Source organism: Magnolia sinica, chromosome 17 (assembly GCF_029962835.1).
Source record: "Magnolia sinica isolate HGM2019 chromosome 17, MsV1, whole genome shotgun sequence".
NCBI lineage: Eukaryota > Viridiplantae > Streptophyta > Magnoliopsida > Magnoliales > Magnoliaceae > Magnolia > Magnolia sinica.
This window is the reverse complement of record NC_080589.1, coordinates 32,296,031-32,312,108: the sequence shown is the minus strand read 5'-3', so window position 1 is coordinate 32,312,108 and position 16,078 is coordinate 32,296,031. Positions and strand designations below refer to the sequence as shown.

The window sequence follows — 16,078 nt, the reverse complement described above, 5'->3', positions numbered from 1 at the left end:
TGTCATCAATAACAAAAGCAAGAATACACATTTTGTCCTAAACATAGACGGGTTCCATAGGCCTTCAGAGTCTGCACATGTGCATGACTTGCATACCCATGTCTGTGTTCCATAAGCCTTCAAAGCTTGCACATGCATCTACACAACATATGCATGACTTGCATGTGGAGATTAGAAAAGAATCAATACAAGTAATGAAACATACAAAATGATTGCTGACTCAACCCATATGTTTAAAGAGTTTGTTATGGGTGATGAAGTCATTATTAAAATACGTCCAAAAGGGTTTCCACGGAGAACAATAAAAAAATTACAAGCTCGACTATATAAATCTTGAAAAGACTAGGTTCGAATGCTTACTTGATAGATCTTCCACCTAACATGGGTATCAGTTCCGCATTTAATGTGGAGGATCTTGTACTGTTTCATGGATGTCCCCCTAACCCTCACATGAACTTTGATGATGATGCCCCTGACCTATCCCATAACCCATGGCCATTACCAGACCCATCTTCTCAACCTTTACCATCCGTACCATCCATACCTACGAGAAGAGAGGAGATAGAGGATATCTTAGATGAAGAAGCAGTTTCCACACGACATGGTAGTTACCAGGAGTACCTTGTCACGTGGAAGGGCAGACCAAAATCAGACAGTACGTGGATCACAAAGGCAGAGCTTCAATGACGAGACCCGGATCTCCTCGAGCATCACTGCAGCTTTATTTCGCCAGAGGAGAAATCTTCTCAGCCGAGGGGAATTCATGGGGACATCAGAGGACCTACTTAGGTGTACCAGAGACAGAGACAACCACCCACATTAGCGCAGCTTTCTTTGTGGATGGAAGACGAGTTTCAAATGAGGCCCGCCAGGCCATTTTGAAGACCCCACATGCATTCGACGTGCATTAAGAAAACCCCACCTTGGGATGATGTATGTGGGCTACTTAGGAAATCGTTTTAGTCATAGGATTTCCATTTCGTGTTGATCCAACTGGTGGATCTTGTCGATCAAGCCATCGGGCCACCGAGTCTTTTATATCTGGGTCCCTTGGACTTTGATCTTGTTCTCTCTCTCTCTCTCTCTCTCTCTCTCTCTCTCTCTCTCTCTCTCTCTATATATATATATATATATATATATATATATTTTAAGGATTAATTTGATGGGTGAGTTTGATAATAAATGTTTTAGTTTTCTTATTTTGGGTGATGAGTCACTTCGCTTAAGTGAGTGACGTAGTTGTAATTATGCTAAATTTTTAATAATAAAAACATAGGAGGGTGGAGATCCAACCCTATTGGATTTTGTGATTTAAAAATTTTTTAATTAAATTAAATTAAAAAAAAAAAAAACAGAGAGAGAGAAGCTCTTGCTTTCTTCTTCCATCTTCATGCGATTTGAAGATACTTCCATGCGATTTGGAAGGGAGATTGGTGTGAGGCTAATCTTCATCAATGGAGGTGCAAAGTCTCCATCTATCCCCATACCATCTTCTTTTTTCTCCCCTATCTAGGTATTTTCTTCAGGTTCTTCATTCTCCCATCCCAGATCATCGGCTTCCCCCAAACTCAACTTTCCTATACACATCCACAATCCAAACCCTAACCGACCTAAACCCATCCACCCCACGCCACACGTGTGACTACACGGCCACATGTGTGAATCCCACCTAGCCCCTTTTCTCTTTCCAGCATCATATATCAAAACGCCTTTCTTCCATTCTCAAAACCCAAACCCTAAACCTAAAATCCATAACTTTACCAGATTTTCCCCAATTTCTAAAAAAAAAAAAAAAAAAACCCTAATTCCAAAATTCTCAATTCCCATGAACTCTAATTTTCCAAATTTCATATTTTCCCCTCCTTAACCTTAATCATAAAACCTACAAATTTGTCCCTTTTGTGTGGAACGTGCCTATGCTAAATTGGAAGTTCTATCCTTCCATTGGGCCTATTTTTAATTGATTTATGTGATTCCTTAGCATGCGGGCATGTGATTTAGGTTAAATCAAATTTTATTGCCTATTGTTTACTCTTAATTCCTTTGTGGTTTAGCATCTTTTGTTAATTGAATTACTTTATGGACTCTTTCATAATCTCCACGTTGCTTGATAGCATTAAATCATGTGTCCTGCATCACAAAGATTTGTAAGAAACATAATTACTAATGGGAAACCCGAGAATGATATCGAGTAGGACAATAACCAGTGCCTTTACAAAGAGCAATGTGTTGAAACTGATCAAAGAATTTTCTTTTGAAAATGCCTTCTTGTTCTAGAAAGTGTGGTCAATCATCCTTCCACACTCACCCATCTTTAGCGTGTAAGTTCATCATTTCCTACCTTTCAAGGATTCCATGTCTTAGTTTGTTGTATCTCAATATCCATAGACATGTCCTTTTAAAAGAAAGTAAAAATACTCATTAGTTTCTTGAAGCAAGCACTGCATTATTTCCATATTTATAAACATGTGTTCCATTCAAGACCAGCGATCTCTCGAAAATGAAAAAGAAGAGTGGAAGGAGGACAAGTACAATGAGCTTTCAGTCAAGTACGTGGGCTATTATATCATGCAATATTTCAATTATATCGAGCCGATAGAAAGTTTAAAGATATGAATCAGTAGCTACAACAGTTATGTTCCAAAGACATAATTACTAGATTATTACAAGGAAAACAAGATGAAAAGGGGATTGAACATACTACATACAAATACTAGTGATTTTTTTTGTTTTTTTTTTCCATCAATAAGATCATATTCAACACTCAAATTTATAACTAAAAGTATACTATTATGGATGAATTAGAGGAAGACACAGCTAATAACATACCTCCATGGCACAAGCATTGCATAGAAGCAAAGTCACAAGAAGATGGTGTTGCTTTTGAAGGACTGGAAGGATAGAAGCTGGGAAAAGAGAAGAAGCAAGAATCACTTGGGAAATGCTCAATAAAATATTATGGGTTCCATAAGAGAAAAAATGGCAAGGGAGTGTAAAAGCTGATCTACATAAAATAGTACCATGTGAAATTTTATAAGAAAACCACTGATTAAATAGGTTTGGTTTAGTAATATACAGATCAATGTCATTGGTGAAGATCATAATTGAAATGATATTTCCATAATAATTTGAGCTATAATTTCAATATGTCAAGGGGAGAGATTTTCAACCTCACTATCATTTTTTTTTCCCTCTATGGGATTAACAACGGCCAGTGCCAAATTATCATTGCCACACACTGAATAGAAGTTGTAACATCAAGTTTAACTTATTTGCAAGAAATAGATAGATCCAAGTCCAGAAAAATATTGACTTACCAGGCATAAAAAGGCTATAATTACTATGTTTTGATAGTTTTATGTAAAAAAATCTCCAACATAAATCTCCACTAATCAATTTAATTAACATAATAAGAATATGACTGACAAACTCTTCACCTTCTTTTCACATACTGCGCCTACTAGGAATTTTCTTTTCCTGATCTATAAAATGATTTTATCTTTAAAATTTTACACTCCAAAACACCCAAAGCCTAGGACCCAAAATAGACCATTACCAATTCATTAGACTAGGAGTAAATGTCCCGGTAAGGATTCTATACAGTTTCAACACTAGTTTTAAAAATGCAAATGCAACTATATCTAAATTGTCCAAATTCACGACTCAGAGATTCAAAATATACAAGAAAAAAGTGAAAAGTTATAAACGCCTTTGTAAAATATCCCATAACCACCTACATCAAGGAATAAGACCCAATTATCAACCTAGATTCCCAACTCATGACTGCATTTCAAAACATCGGAATCTTACATTTGAATGCAAGATTAGTGGCAGGCCTTCTCAGCCTATTCAGAAAAAAGAATTAAAAAGTTGCAACTTTGCAGCTTATTATTTGAAAGTTATTTAGGGTTTAAATTCAGCATAATCATGTTTGTCATGGAAGAAGTGTATGACCCTTCCAAAATATTATCGGATTTCTAGCCAACTCTAAAAATTAAAAAATTTAAAAAATTTTAAAAATTTTAAAAATTTTAAAAAAAATTAAAAAAATTAAAAAAATTAAAAATTAAAAATTAAAAAAAAAAATGAGGGTGCTTCCCTAGATTTCTAATGCAAGGGCATTTTCACACCGGGCTCGAGTGGGGTCGCTTGTGGGATGCAGGGGCACACTCGGGGTGGGTGCGGCCCACAGAGGAGATCTTATGTTCGATACTCCTCACCGGGGGTGATTAATGCGCATTTCACACCAGGCTCGAGTGGGGTAGCCTGTGGGATGCGGGGACACACTCGGGATAGGTGCCCCATGTGATTTGGGGCCCACGAAGGGGGTTCGGCCGAGGTCCTAACCCATGTGATGTGGGGCCTAGGCTATGAGATAAATGGATTAATTTGTCTGGGCTATGAGATAAAGGGATTAATTCGCCATACTATAACAGTTTGAGCTTTTAGAGCAAGTGGTTAATTGTCCTACATCAAATTGGTATCAGAGCAAGGTGGAGTTAGCAAGTGTATGCCCACATGTACAGGTCATGGTTTTGGCTTGCACCTTACACTAAACATGGAGCAACTGCTAGAGTCACTAAACAAACTATCACAAATTGAGTCTTTGGGTAAGTGCTGGGAACAACATATAGACCAACACTTTGATCAATTTAATGTGCGCATTACCCAACTAAAGGCATCCGCCAGGACAAACCCCATCATTGGGGTGGATGTCCAATCTCAGGCAGGTGGCCAGGACAATAGACCAATGAATGGAGTTGGCCAAGGAATAAGTTATGGGCGTGCACCCGTGCACCTACCCCATGAGGGACATCAAAACCACTATTTTGAGGGGTAGAACATGTGCGGCCTTGTGACTAAAGAGAGTGCACCATAGGCTAGTGTAGAGTTACCCACTAAGGCCATTCCAGTAGTGGATGACTTTCGTGATGTCTTTCCTAATGATCTACCGGATGAGTTTCCCCTTAGGAGGGATATAGGGCACACCAGAACATGGGATACCGTCATACTTACAGCCAAGTTTGCGTTTAATAGTTTTGTCGATGGTTCCATAGGTCTCAGTCCTTATTAAGTCGTTACTGGTTACGAACCTAGGAAACCTATTGATCTTGTTCATATGTCACTGTCCCATAAGCCATCAGAGTCTACAAAGTCGTTTGCGCATCACATTCATTCATGGCATCAAGAAATCAGGCAGAAGATCACTACTAGTAATGAACATTACAAATTTTCTGCAGATCAGCATAAACGTTTCAAAGAATTTAATATTGGGGACTCTGTGATGGTCCACATCAGGCCCAAGCGGTATCCTCCGGGGACCGTTCGTAAGTTACACGCGTATAGCGCTGGACCCTTTAAAATTATAAAACGAAACGGTCTCAATGCGTATGAGGTAGATCTTTCACCTTCCATGGGAATTAGTTTCACATTCAATGTGGAGGATCTAGTTACTTTTAGGGGACCACTGATACTTTGTCTGGCCCTTCGCCCACCCATCCAGATTGCCCAGATTTATCCATTGATCCATGGCCCCCTCCCGACCCATCTTCCCAGCCTCTACCTCCCATACCTACCCTTACCAACCCATTTTTCCAGCCTCTACGTCTCATATCTACCCGTCCCGACCCATTTTCTCAGCCTCTACCTCCCATACCTACCTGTCCTAACCCATTTTCTCAACCTCTACCTCACATACCTACCCTTCCCGACCCATATCCACATCGGACGGCGGATTTCAGAAGTACCTGGTTAAATGAAAATCACGCCCAACTTCAAACAGCACGTGGCTCCCTGAGGAGGAGCTTTAGAGACTTGATCCTAACATCCTGAAGTGGTTCAGGAGTTTTATTTGCCAGTGGCAAAATCTTTGCAGCCAGGGAGAATTGATGGGGACATCACACGAGTACGCACATGCACGCCGCCCCTATGTACGTATGCACGGAAGAGGGCTTCACCGTCGATCTGGCTCGATGACAATGTTCAAGGAGGGCCTCCTAGTTAGAAGGCGGAGTTTTGGTTCATTGGAGTGGGCCCGATAATCAAGTAAAGCCCATCATGGGATCTTATGATCGAAGCCTGCTAGTCGGATTAAGTTCATACTTTAGGTTTTGCTTATTTATATTATTTAGAACATCATGAACACTTTAAATTTCTTTGATTGGTTTTTATTTTGGTTTACTTCATCGCCAAGTAATAGGTTGGGCATATGGAGTGAGTTTTGGGGTATAGGGTTTTCTTATAAATAGGCACCCCTTGTAGTTCTTTTGATTCATTGAAGTTTAATAAAAATTCTGTGTTTTCCTACTCCTCTAAATTCTCGAGTTGTGGAAATCCAATTGGGTGCAAAGTCCTCCTTTCATCGAATGGCTAACTACCGTGGTGCGAAGCCACATCTATCTCGATTCGCCCCCATCCTCTACCATCTCTATTTCTCTTCTCCTACAATCATCTACGCTTCAAATCCATCCTCTATTGAAGCCGTTTTTCTCGATACAGCAAATTTCCAGAATCTGGCCCTGTAGGAGGGCTGAAACGTCGGCGGAGCATCACGCACAAACCGTGCATCAGATCGAGCTGAAATTTGGGAGTTTTGGAGTCCACCCCTGGCCGACCAGGGCCAAGCTAGCCCTTTTCTGAATAGTGGGTCCCACACACGTGCTGCTGGGATCACACACACGTGCGTCTAGGCCATTACTGTTGTCCACACGTGCGGTACTTCTCTGGTTCGTCTCTCTCCTCTCTTTCACTCTTCTTTCACACAAAATCCCTAAACCTAATCCTAAATTATTCAAATCCCCAATTTTATGCCTTTTCTTCAACCTTAGGGTTCCCCGAATTGAAATTTCTGAATCCCTTAGATTGGGGGAATTATTTCTGTGCATGTGTGGTTGAATTTACCCTCATTTGATTCTTATTTGGTTTATAATTTTGATTGATCTGGCCCTAGCATGTGTAGGCCTGAACCCACATAAATTCCCCTTGCTTGAATGTTTGAACTTTTGTGTGAGATGTGGAATTTTTATGTGATTATTTCTGAATTAGTATAATCTAAAGCCTGAGATCTTAAATATCATATTTAATTTTCATGTCCTGCATCAAATTGGTATCAGAGCAAGAGGTCTCGTGTTCGAGACTCCTCACTGGGGGTGATTAATGCAAGGGCATTTTCACACCGAGCTCGAGTGGCGTCGCTTGTGGGATGCAGGGGCACACTCGGGGTGGGTGTAGCCCACGGGGGAGGTCTCATGTTCGAGACTACCAGGGGTGATTAATGCACATTTCACACCAGGCTCAAGTGGGGTAGCCTGTGGGATGCAAGGACACACTCGGGGTGGGCGGCCCATGTGATTTCGGGTCTACGAAGGGGGTTCGACCGAGGTCCTAACCCATGCAATGTGGGGCCTAGGCTATGAGATAAAGGGATTAATTCGCCATACTCTAACAGTTCGAGCTTTTAAAGTAAGTGGTTAATTGTCCTGCATCAATTTCACAAAAAGAAAACAACTCCCTAAGATGGTTTTGAAAATCTCTTTAATCCTTGTTAAACCATATAGGAGAAAATCTTTGAAGGGATGATTCAGAGAGCAAATTCTGAAATTCCTCAAACCCTAAACCTCGTGGCAAGAGAACTATATAAACCATTGAAAGAAAGACCATCATACCTAGATCATCTACCACCTACATTTTCCATTTCTAACAGCACACTCTTAACATGTGTCATTTTGGCCATAAGTTTTTCTCATGAATCATGAGAATTTGACATTTATATCTCATGCTAAGACGTCCCTTGCAAGTAACATGTTACGCCGACAGTTGGGTACAGTGAAAAATGGGCAAGGGTTGGCTAGGACATATCCTGTAAGCAATGCTCTACACTGACATCTGGGTATACTGAGGAATTGGCTATTGATTTGAGAGATGGCATGGACAAAAAATAAAGTCAAAATAAGCTTAATATCTCTTCATATATGAGTGTAATTGACCAAAGAATGTGTGGGCTTGTTGCGTCATAGAGCGCTCGAAAATCGTATAGTCGTGCATGACTAGGTCAATATCTTTAGGACGATTTTTGAACCACACAACTGCAATGGTTGGGACAGAAAAAAAGTCCCAGGATCAATCAACCAACCATAAAAGTGTAACTCTGACTTTGGTTGCGCTACTAGATCATACCTAAAAATTTATAGTGGACACAAGTTGTATGACGCAAGATAACTAACCACTTCCTCTAAAAGCTCAAACCGATAGAACGTGGTGAATCAATCCATTTTATCTCATAGCCTAGGTCAGGCCCTTAGACGAACCCCTCTCGTGGGCCCTACTTCACATGGGTCCCGCTTCACACGAGCCACCCGCCTCACATGGGCCGCCCACCTTGGGTGTGCCCCCGCTTCACACAAGCCACCCACTCGAGCCCGGTGGGAAAATGCCCCTACCTTAATCACTCCCGGTGAAGAGTCTCGAACACGAGACCGCCTGCTCTGATACCACTTTTTGACGTAGGACAACTAACCACTTGCTCTAAAAGCTCGAACAGATAGAGCGTGGCGAATAAATCCCTTTTATCCCATAGCCTAGGTCAGGCAAGTGTAGGACATGAAAATTAAATATGATATGCAAGATCACAGGCTTTAGATCATACTAATTCAAAATAATCACATAATAATTCCACATCCTACACAAAAGCTCAAGCATTCAAATAAGGAGAATCTGCATAGGTTCAGGCCTACATAGGCTAGGGCAGGATCTGTAAAAAAAAAAATTATAAACCAAATGATCCTCAAAGCTAAGTAATAATCATCCACACATGTACAGCAATCAGTCCTTAATCCTAGGGATTCACCAATTTCAATTTAAGGAACCCTAGAGTGAGAAAAGGGGCAAATAAATTAAGGATAATGCAATCTAGGGTTAGGGTTTATGAAAAACAGGTATGAGAGGGTAAAATAAGAAGAAAAACTGAACCGGAAGACAGTTCCCGTGTGTGGACAACGGGTCAGGCCTGACGCACGTGCGCAGGGGCCTGGCCGCACTCGTGAGGGGGTCCCACACCTGGAAACCGACTCCTTGGCTCTGGTCGGCCAAGGGTGAGCTCCTAACCCCCCAAGTTTTGGGTCGATCCGAGCTATGGGCTGTGCGTGGTGCTCTGCCGAAGTTTCAGCCCTCCTGCAGGGCCAAATTTTGGAAACTGGCTGTAGGGAGAAGATCTGCCGCAAAAACTAATGGATTCAAGGCAAGGATGGCTGTAGAAGGTGAGAAGTATGGATGATAGGCGATAGAGGCAGATTGGGATAGATGTGACTTCGCACCACGGTAGTTAGCCCTTCGATGAAGGGAGGGCTTCGCATCCAATTAGATTTTTCCACAACTCAGGAACTCATAGTAGAAAAAAATACAGGAAATTTTTTTATTAATCTTCAATGAATAAAAAAGCTACAAGGGATGCCTATTTATAAGAAAAAACCTATACCAAACTCACGCCATGTGCATAACCCATTTCTTGGCGATGAAGTAAATCAAAATAAAAACTAATTAAAGATATCTAATCTGTCCATGATATTCTAAATAATATTATTAAGCAAAACCTAAAATATGAAATCAATCAGACTAGTGGGCCACGATCATGAGATCCCATGATGGGCTCTACTTGACTATCGGGCCCACTCCAACGAACCAAAACTCCGTCTTCTAACTAGGAAGCCCTACCTGGACGTCGTCATTGATCCAGATCGACAATGGGGCCCTCCTCGTGGCGTACGTGCGTATGAGGGCGGCATGCATGCGCGTGTGCGCGTGATGTCTCCATCAACTCTCCCCGACTGCGAAGATTTCGCCACTGACGAAACAAAACTCCTGAACCACTCCAAGATATCAGGATCAAGTCTCTGAAGCTCCTCCTCAGTGAGCTACATGTTGTCTGAAGCTGGGCATGACTTCCACGTAAGCAGGTACTTCTGGAACCCGCCGTCTAACGTTGAAACTATCTGATGGTCCAGGATATCCTCTATTACCTCTCTAGGTGTAGGAAGGGTAGGTATGGGAGGTAGAAGCTGAGAAAATGGGTTGGGAAGGGTAGGTGTAGGACGTAGTAGCTAGGAAGATGGGTCAGGACGGGTAAGTACGGGAGGTAGAGGCTGAAAAAATGTGTCAGGACGGGTAGGTATGGGAGGTAGATGCTGGGAAAATGGGTCAGGAGGGGTAGTTATGGGATGTAATAGCTGGGAAGATGGGTCAGGATGGGTAGGTATGGGAGGTAGAGGCTGGGGAGATGGGTAGGGAGGGGGCCATGAATCAAGGGAAAGGTCTAGGGAATCAGGATGGCTAGGTGATAGGCTGGACAATATGTCAATGGTCCCCTAAAATGCAACTAGATCTTTCACATTGAATGTGGAAAAGGTGGAAGATCTACCACATACGTATTGAGACCGTTTCGTTTTATAATTTTAATTAGTCCAGCGCTACGCGTGTGTAATTTACGAACGGCTCCCTGATGGTACAACTCTGGCCTGATGTGGACCATCACAGAGTCCCTTACATTAAATTTCTTTAAACGTTTATGTTGGCCTGCAGAAAATGTGTAATGATCATTACTAGTCATGATCTTCTGGCTGATTTCTTGATGCCATGAATGAATGTTATACGCAAAAGACTCTGCAGACTCGGACAGCCTATAGGACAGCAACATAGGGACAAGATTAATAGGTTTCCTAGGTTTATAACTAGTAACGACTTCACAAGGACTTAGACCTGTGGACCTATCGACAAAACTATTAAACGCAAATTCGGCTATAGGTAGTATGGTGTCCCATGTTCTTGTGTACCCTATATCCCTCACAGGGGGAAACTCATCCGGTAGATTATCAGGAAAGACGTCACGAAAGTCATCCACTACCGGAATGGCCTCAGTGGGTAACTCTACACTAGCCTCTGGTGCACTCTCCCTAGTCACAAGGCCGTACATGTTGTACTACTCAAAATAGTGGTCTTGATTTTCCCAATGGGGTAGGTGCACAGGTGCATGCCTATGACTGATTCCTTGGCCACCTCCATTCATTGGTCTATCCTCCTGGCCACCTACCTGAGATTGGACATCTTCCCCAATGGTGGGGTTTGTCCCGGTGGAGGCCTCTAGTTGGGTAATGAGCACATCAAACTGTTCAAAGCATTGGTCTATATGTTGTTCCCAACGCTTACCCAAAGACTCAAACTTCTGGGTCAGCTTGTTTAATGACTCTTGCAATTGCTCCATGTTTAGTGTAGGGTGCAAACCAAAACTATGATCCGTACGTGTGGGCATATAACTGCTAACTCAACCTAAGAACCTTCTACTACGACTATATGCAACTAAATGGGACTAAATGATCCGATGAGACTTTATATGAGAAAAACTACGCAGTGCTACTAAAATCCAGCAATATAGTTGTCAAAATAAGGGAATAATAGAAAGTTACAGCAATGTAAATTGCTAGCTTCCTGATAACAGAAATTTCAGCAACTAATATTAGTATTTATGGCTCTCTAAACAGCTGTATGTGATGAGACTTGATGTATGATGGACATAAACAAGCTAAACCTTAAACATGTGATGCATTCTCTAAAAGAACCCTAGGCTCCGATACCAAATTTAGTGTAGGACATGAAAATTAAATAAGATATGCAAGATCTCAGGCTTTAGATCATACTAATTCAAAACAATCACATAATAATTCCACATCCTACACAAAAGCTTAAGCATTCAAACATAGGGAATCTGTATGGATCTAGGCCTACACAGGCTAGGGCAGGATCTGTAAAAAATTATAAACCAAATGATGCTCAAAGCTAAGTAATAATCATCCACACATGCACAGCAATCAGTCCCTAATCCAAGGGATTCACCAATTTCAATTTAAGGAACCCTAGGGTGAGAAAAGGGGCAAATAAATTAAGGATAATGCAATCTAGGGTTAGGGTTTATGAAAAACAGGTATGAGAGGGTAAAATAAGAAGAAAACCTGAACTGAAAGACAGTTCCCGCATGCGGACAGCGGGCCAGGCCTGACACATGTGCGCAGGGGCCTGGCCGCATGTGCGAGGGGGTCCCACACCTAGAAACCGACTCCTTGGCTCTGGTCGGCCAGGGGTGGGCTCCAAACCCCCCAAGTTTCAAGTCGATCCGAGCTATGGGCTGTGCGTGGTGCTCCGCCGAAGTTTCAGCTCTCCTACAGGACCAGATTTTGGAAACTGGCTATACGGAGAAGATTTGCTGCAAAAACTAATGGATTCGAGGCGAGGATGGCTATAGAAGGTGAGAAGTATGGATGACAGGCAATAGGGGCGGACTGGGATAGATGTGGCTTCGCACCACGTTAGTTAGTCCTTTGATGAAGGGAGGGCTTCGCACCTAATTGGATTTTTTCACAACTTAGGAACTCAGAGGAGTAGAAAAAAATGCAAGAATTTTTTTTATTAATCTTCAATGAATAAAAAAGCTACAAGGGGTGCCTATTTATAAGAAAAAACCTATACCCCAAACTTGCGCCATATGCGCAACCTATTACTTGGAGATGAAGTAAACCAAAATAAAAACTAATTAAAGAAATCTAATCCGTCCATGATATTCAAAATAACATTATTAAGCAAAACCTAAAATATGAAATCAATCAGACTAGTAGGCCACGATCATGAGATCCCATGATGGGTTTTACTTGACTATCGGGCCCACTCCAATGAACCGAAACTCTGTCTTCTAACTAAGAGGCCCTCCTTGGATGTCGTCATCGATCCAGATCAATGGTGAGGCCCTCCATCTCCTGGCGTACATACATAGTGGGGGCGGAGTACGTGTGCGTGTGCGCATGATGTCCCCATCACAAGCCCTCAGTCGAACCCCCCCTCGTGGGCCCCACTTCACATAGGTCCTGCCTCACATGGACTGCCCACCCTGAGTGTGCCCCCGCTTCACACAGGCCACCCCACTCAAGTCCGATGTGAAAATGCCCATGCATTATTGCACATGAATTTTAGAAAGAGTGGTTTTACAGAGAGAGAGAGAGAGAGAGAGAGAGAGAGAGAGAGAGAGGATGCAAATATTTTTCCTGTCTCTTTGGTTGAACCTTACTTGGGTTCTTATAGGGAGCAAGGACTCTCTTTATCTCTATATCGGTTAGCAACGGCTAAAACAATCAAGAGAAAAGCCGTTAAATTTTAAACCATTTAGACATTAAAATATATATATATAGAGTACATGGCAAGCACACACACCACAGCACATTGCACCATACTAAGTTTGCAACCACAAATCGACTAAGCTAAGCTCCACACATGCTCGTGTGTAGAAAATGGTATGTGGTTCATAGACCCCACACCTCATGCACGTCAAAACATAATCTCTAAAATGGGCTCAAGCCCCTATGTGAGAAGGTTCCCATATATAGGGTTAAACCAGGGTATTAACCGTTACGCAAAGTAAAGGCACGTGATGTTACATGATACGGGTTCGGAATGTAACAGCCAGTAACAACAATATTGAACCATTACAGTCTGTTATGACATACATGTAAGTGTTCGAAGTATCGGTATCGCTACAAGTTTTGTTGGCTGGAGATATGGAAACAATATCGATATTGTTGATAATATCACTTATAACTAGAAATGCAGGAAAACATGGGGAAACAGTAGAATTTTTAGTGAAACCTCAAGAGATGCTAAAATACTCATATATGCACATTTAGGAATAAAAATTTGCAAAAAGAATGTATACATAATAAGTTTCCATTTAATGGAGGCTTAAAAGCATGTGTCATCGTAAGAAACAGTCTAACCATCCCATCCATCCCATTTAACCATCCAATCATCCATCCAAAAATCCATCGGTATTGTAAAATATCAACAACTCATGATAATTTGCCAATAAATCATCAACATCTAAAAAGGAAACAAAAGATTATGGTCTTGATATTGCGCATGTTGTGATAATGATAATATTGAGATATTATCAATATTAGCAACGACAAATTGAAAACTGCATGCAATAATGTGCTCATAAAAAAATTTTGAAATATATTTTTTTAGTAAACAAACTTCTGTGATATCTCTACATTGACGATTTTATTGAAATATCGCCGACGCACTTGTGATACAACTACAAGCCTCACAGCATCACCTAACATTTATACAGTAAAAAATATTGGCAATATCGATACATTGGCAATACAAGCGATGCCTGGAATTTACACAATTGGAAATATTGGTGATGTCGATACGTTGGCGATACTTAGAACATTGTTGATGCCTTGAATTTCTAATACTACCGGTGTTATTAGCATCGCTACCTGTGTTATCGGTATTGCGAAGATAGAGATAACAATAAATCAGAGATATTTCGATAATATTAGAGATAATTTAAACAATGCGCGTAATGCACTAGGGCCGTTACACATATATAAGTCCCCAAATAGGGGTTGTTTTCTACATTTTTCCATATTTTCAGCATTTTTTTTTTTCATAAGACTATTTTAAGCCACTTTTAATTGAATTTGTGCAATTTTTGAAGATTAAAACAAAAGGTTTAAGCTACTTCTGATGAATTAAAGATCTAAAACTGAATTTAGGGAAAATCGAAAAATAGGTTAAAAAATCATTTTTTATTTTTTCCTATTACAAAAATCAAAATAAATTATTTATTTATTTTTTGCTAAATCTTTGGGGTTGAGATTATTGAATAACATGTACAGAGTTTATATCTATATATGCATGCATTAAAAATCAGTGATTTTCAGCTCTTTTTCTATTTTTAGTATTTTGAAATTTTTATATCGTTTTTTGCGATGAAAAGTGACAGATTTTTTGTTTTAAATTCCTCAAATTTCTTGAGGGGAATGGTGGAAAATGCCTTATGGGATGAATCCCACAGATTGCATGACTTTTGGACCATTTTAGGGCCATTCGAGTGGTACCCATATCAGCCTAATAAATTCATTTAATTTCAATTTTAATTTTTTTTTTCTCCAAATTTCTCAAGGGAAATGGTGCCAAATGGTCAAGGATATCCATTAGTAGGATGAACTCCATGGGATTGCATGAATTTGGGAAGTTTTAGGGATATTCGAGTATACCCAATTTGGCCCGATCCTATTCATGCAAATTTTAATTTTAATTTTTTCCTTAAATTTCTTGAGGAAAATGGTGTCCAATTGATAAGGGAGATGCATTAGTTGGATGAATACCTCGGATTATGAATTTTGGGTAATTTTGGGGGTTCAAGTGTGATCAGCCAACACTTCATCCGAAATTATTTTTTTATTTTTTCTTGAATTCCTATATGGAAATTGTGCCAAATGGTAGGGAAATGCATTAGTGGATTAATCCCAAGGATTGCATGAATTTCAGGTTGTTTGGGCATTCGAGTGTACCTAAGGCTAAGAAATATAATTTTCATTTGAATCCCAAGCCCGACACTATTCATTTGAATTTAATTTTCAATTTTTGGTTTATATTTGTTTAAAATAATGTTATTTTAACATTATATGTTTATATTTTGGCGGGAGCTTACAACTTCAGAACTAATTTGGAGTTGACTTGAGCATTAGACATCCATGGCCTATGGGTTGATTTGATACTTGGAGAGTTGGGTGATACTTGGCTGGTTGGAATTGTGACTTATGAGTAGTATAAACAATGGTGGGGTTTTAGAGAATTAAGGATATTGGATGGCAACACTATGAGATAGTAAGTGTTAAGAGGCATGCATAAAATGCAATTACAATGGCAAATTATAACTGTGGGAATTACATGTGTGAAACAATATTTGGCACATCAAAAGGCAAAAATCACAGGGTGCCCAACCTTCCCAAAAGAGATAAGGGAGATAATGAGGAAGAATATGGAAGATATTAAGGGGAAGAAGCTATTGTATAGAAGCAGGATGCTGAGCACCTATGAATAATGAGGCACATAGACAAGCGGCCTGAGCAGAGGTTTTTTGTGCCTAGTTATATAGGCATGCGTAATGATTGAATATGGTGAGGATTCAATAGGGAAATGACAATGGGAAGGGTGGGAATAGGAGTCATGGTATGTTTGATGGTTTACGCGT

The 16,078-nt window shown here is 40.5% G+C and overlaps 1 protein-coding gene across 5 annotated transcripts in view; it reads right to left on the bottom strand.

Annotated features, from left to right (window-relative positions):
- LOC131231946 (DUF21 domain-containing protein At4g14240-like) overlaps positions 1-16,078 on the bottom strand; it is a 138,911-nt gene that overhangs the window by 82,375 nt on the left and 40,458 nt on the right. For all 5 annotated transcript variants that reach the window (XR_009164577.1, XM_058228363.1, XM_058228361.1 and 2 more), the window contains exon 2: positions 2,830-2,906. Coding sequence is in view for 4 of the 5 variants with exons in the window: in XM_058228363.1 (XP_058084346.1) it covers positions 2,830-2,906 (77 nt within the window). In the remaining variant the exon portion in view is untranslated. The remainder of the gene's footprint in view (positions 1-2,829; positions 2,907-16,078) is intronic.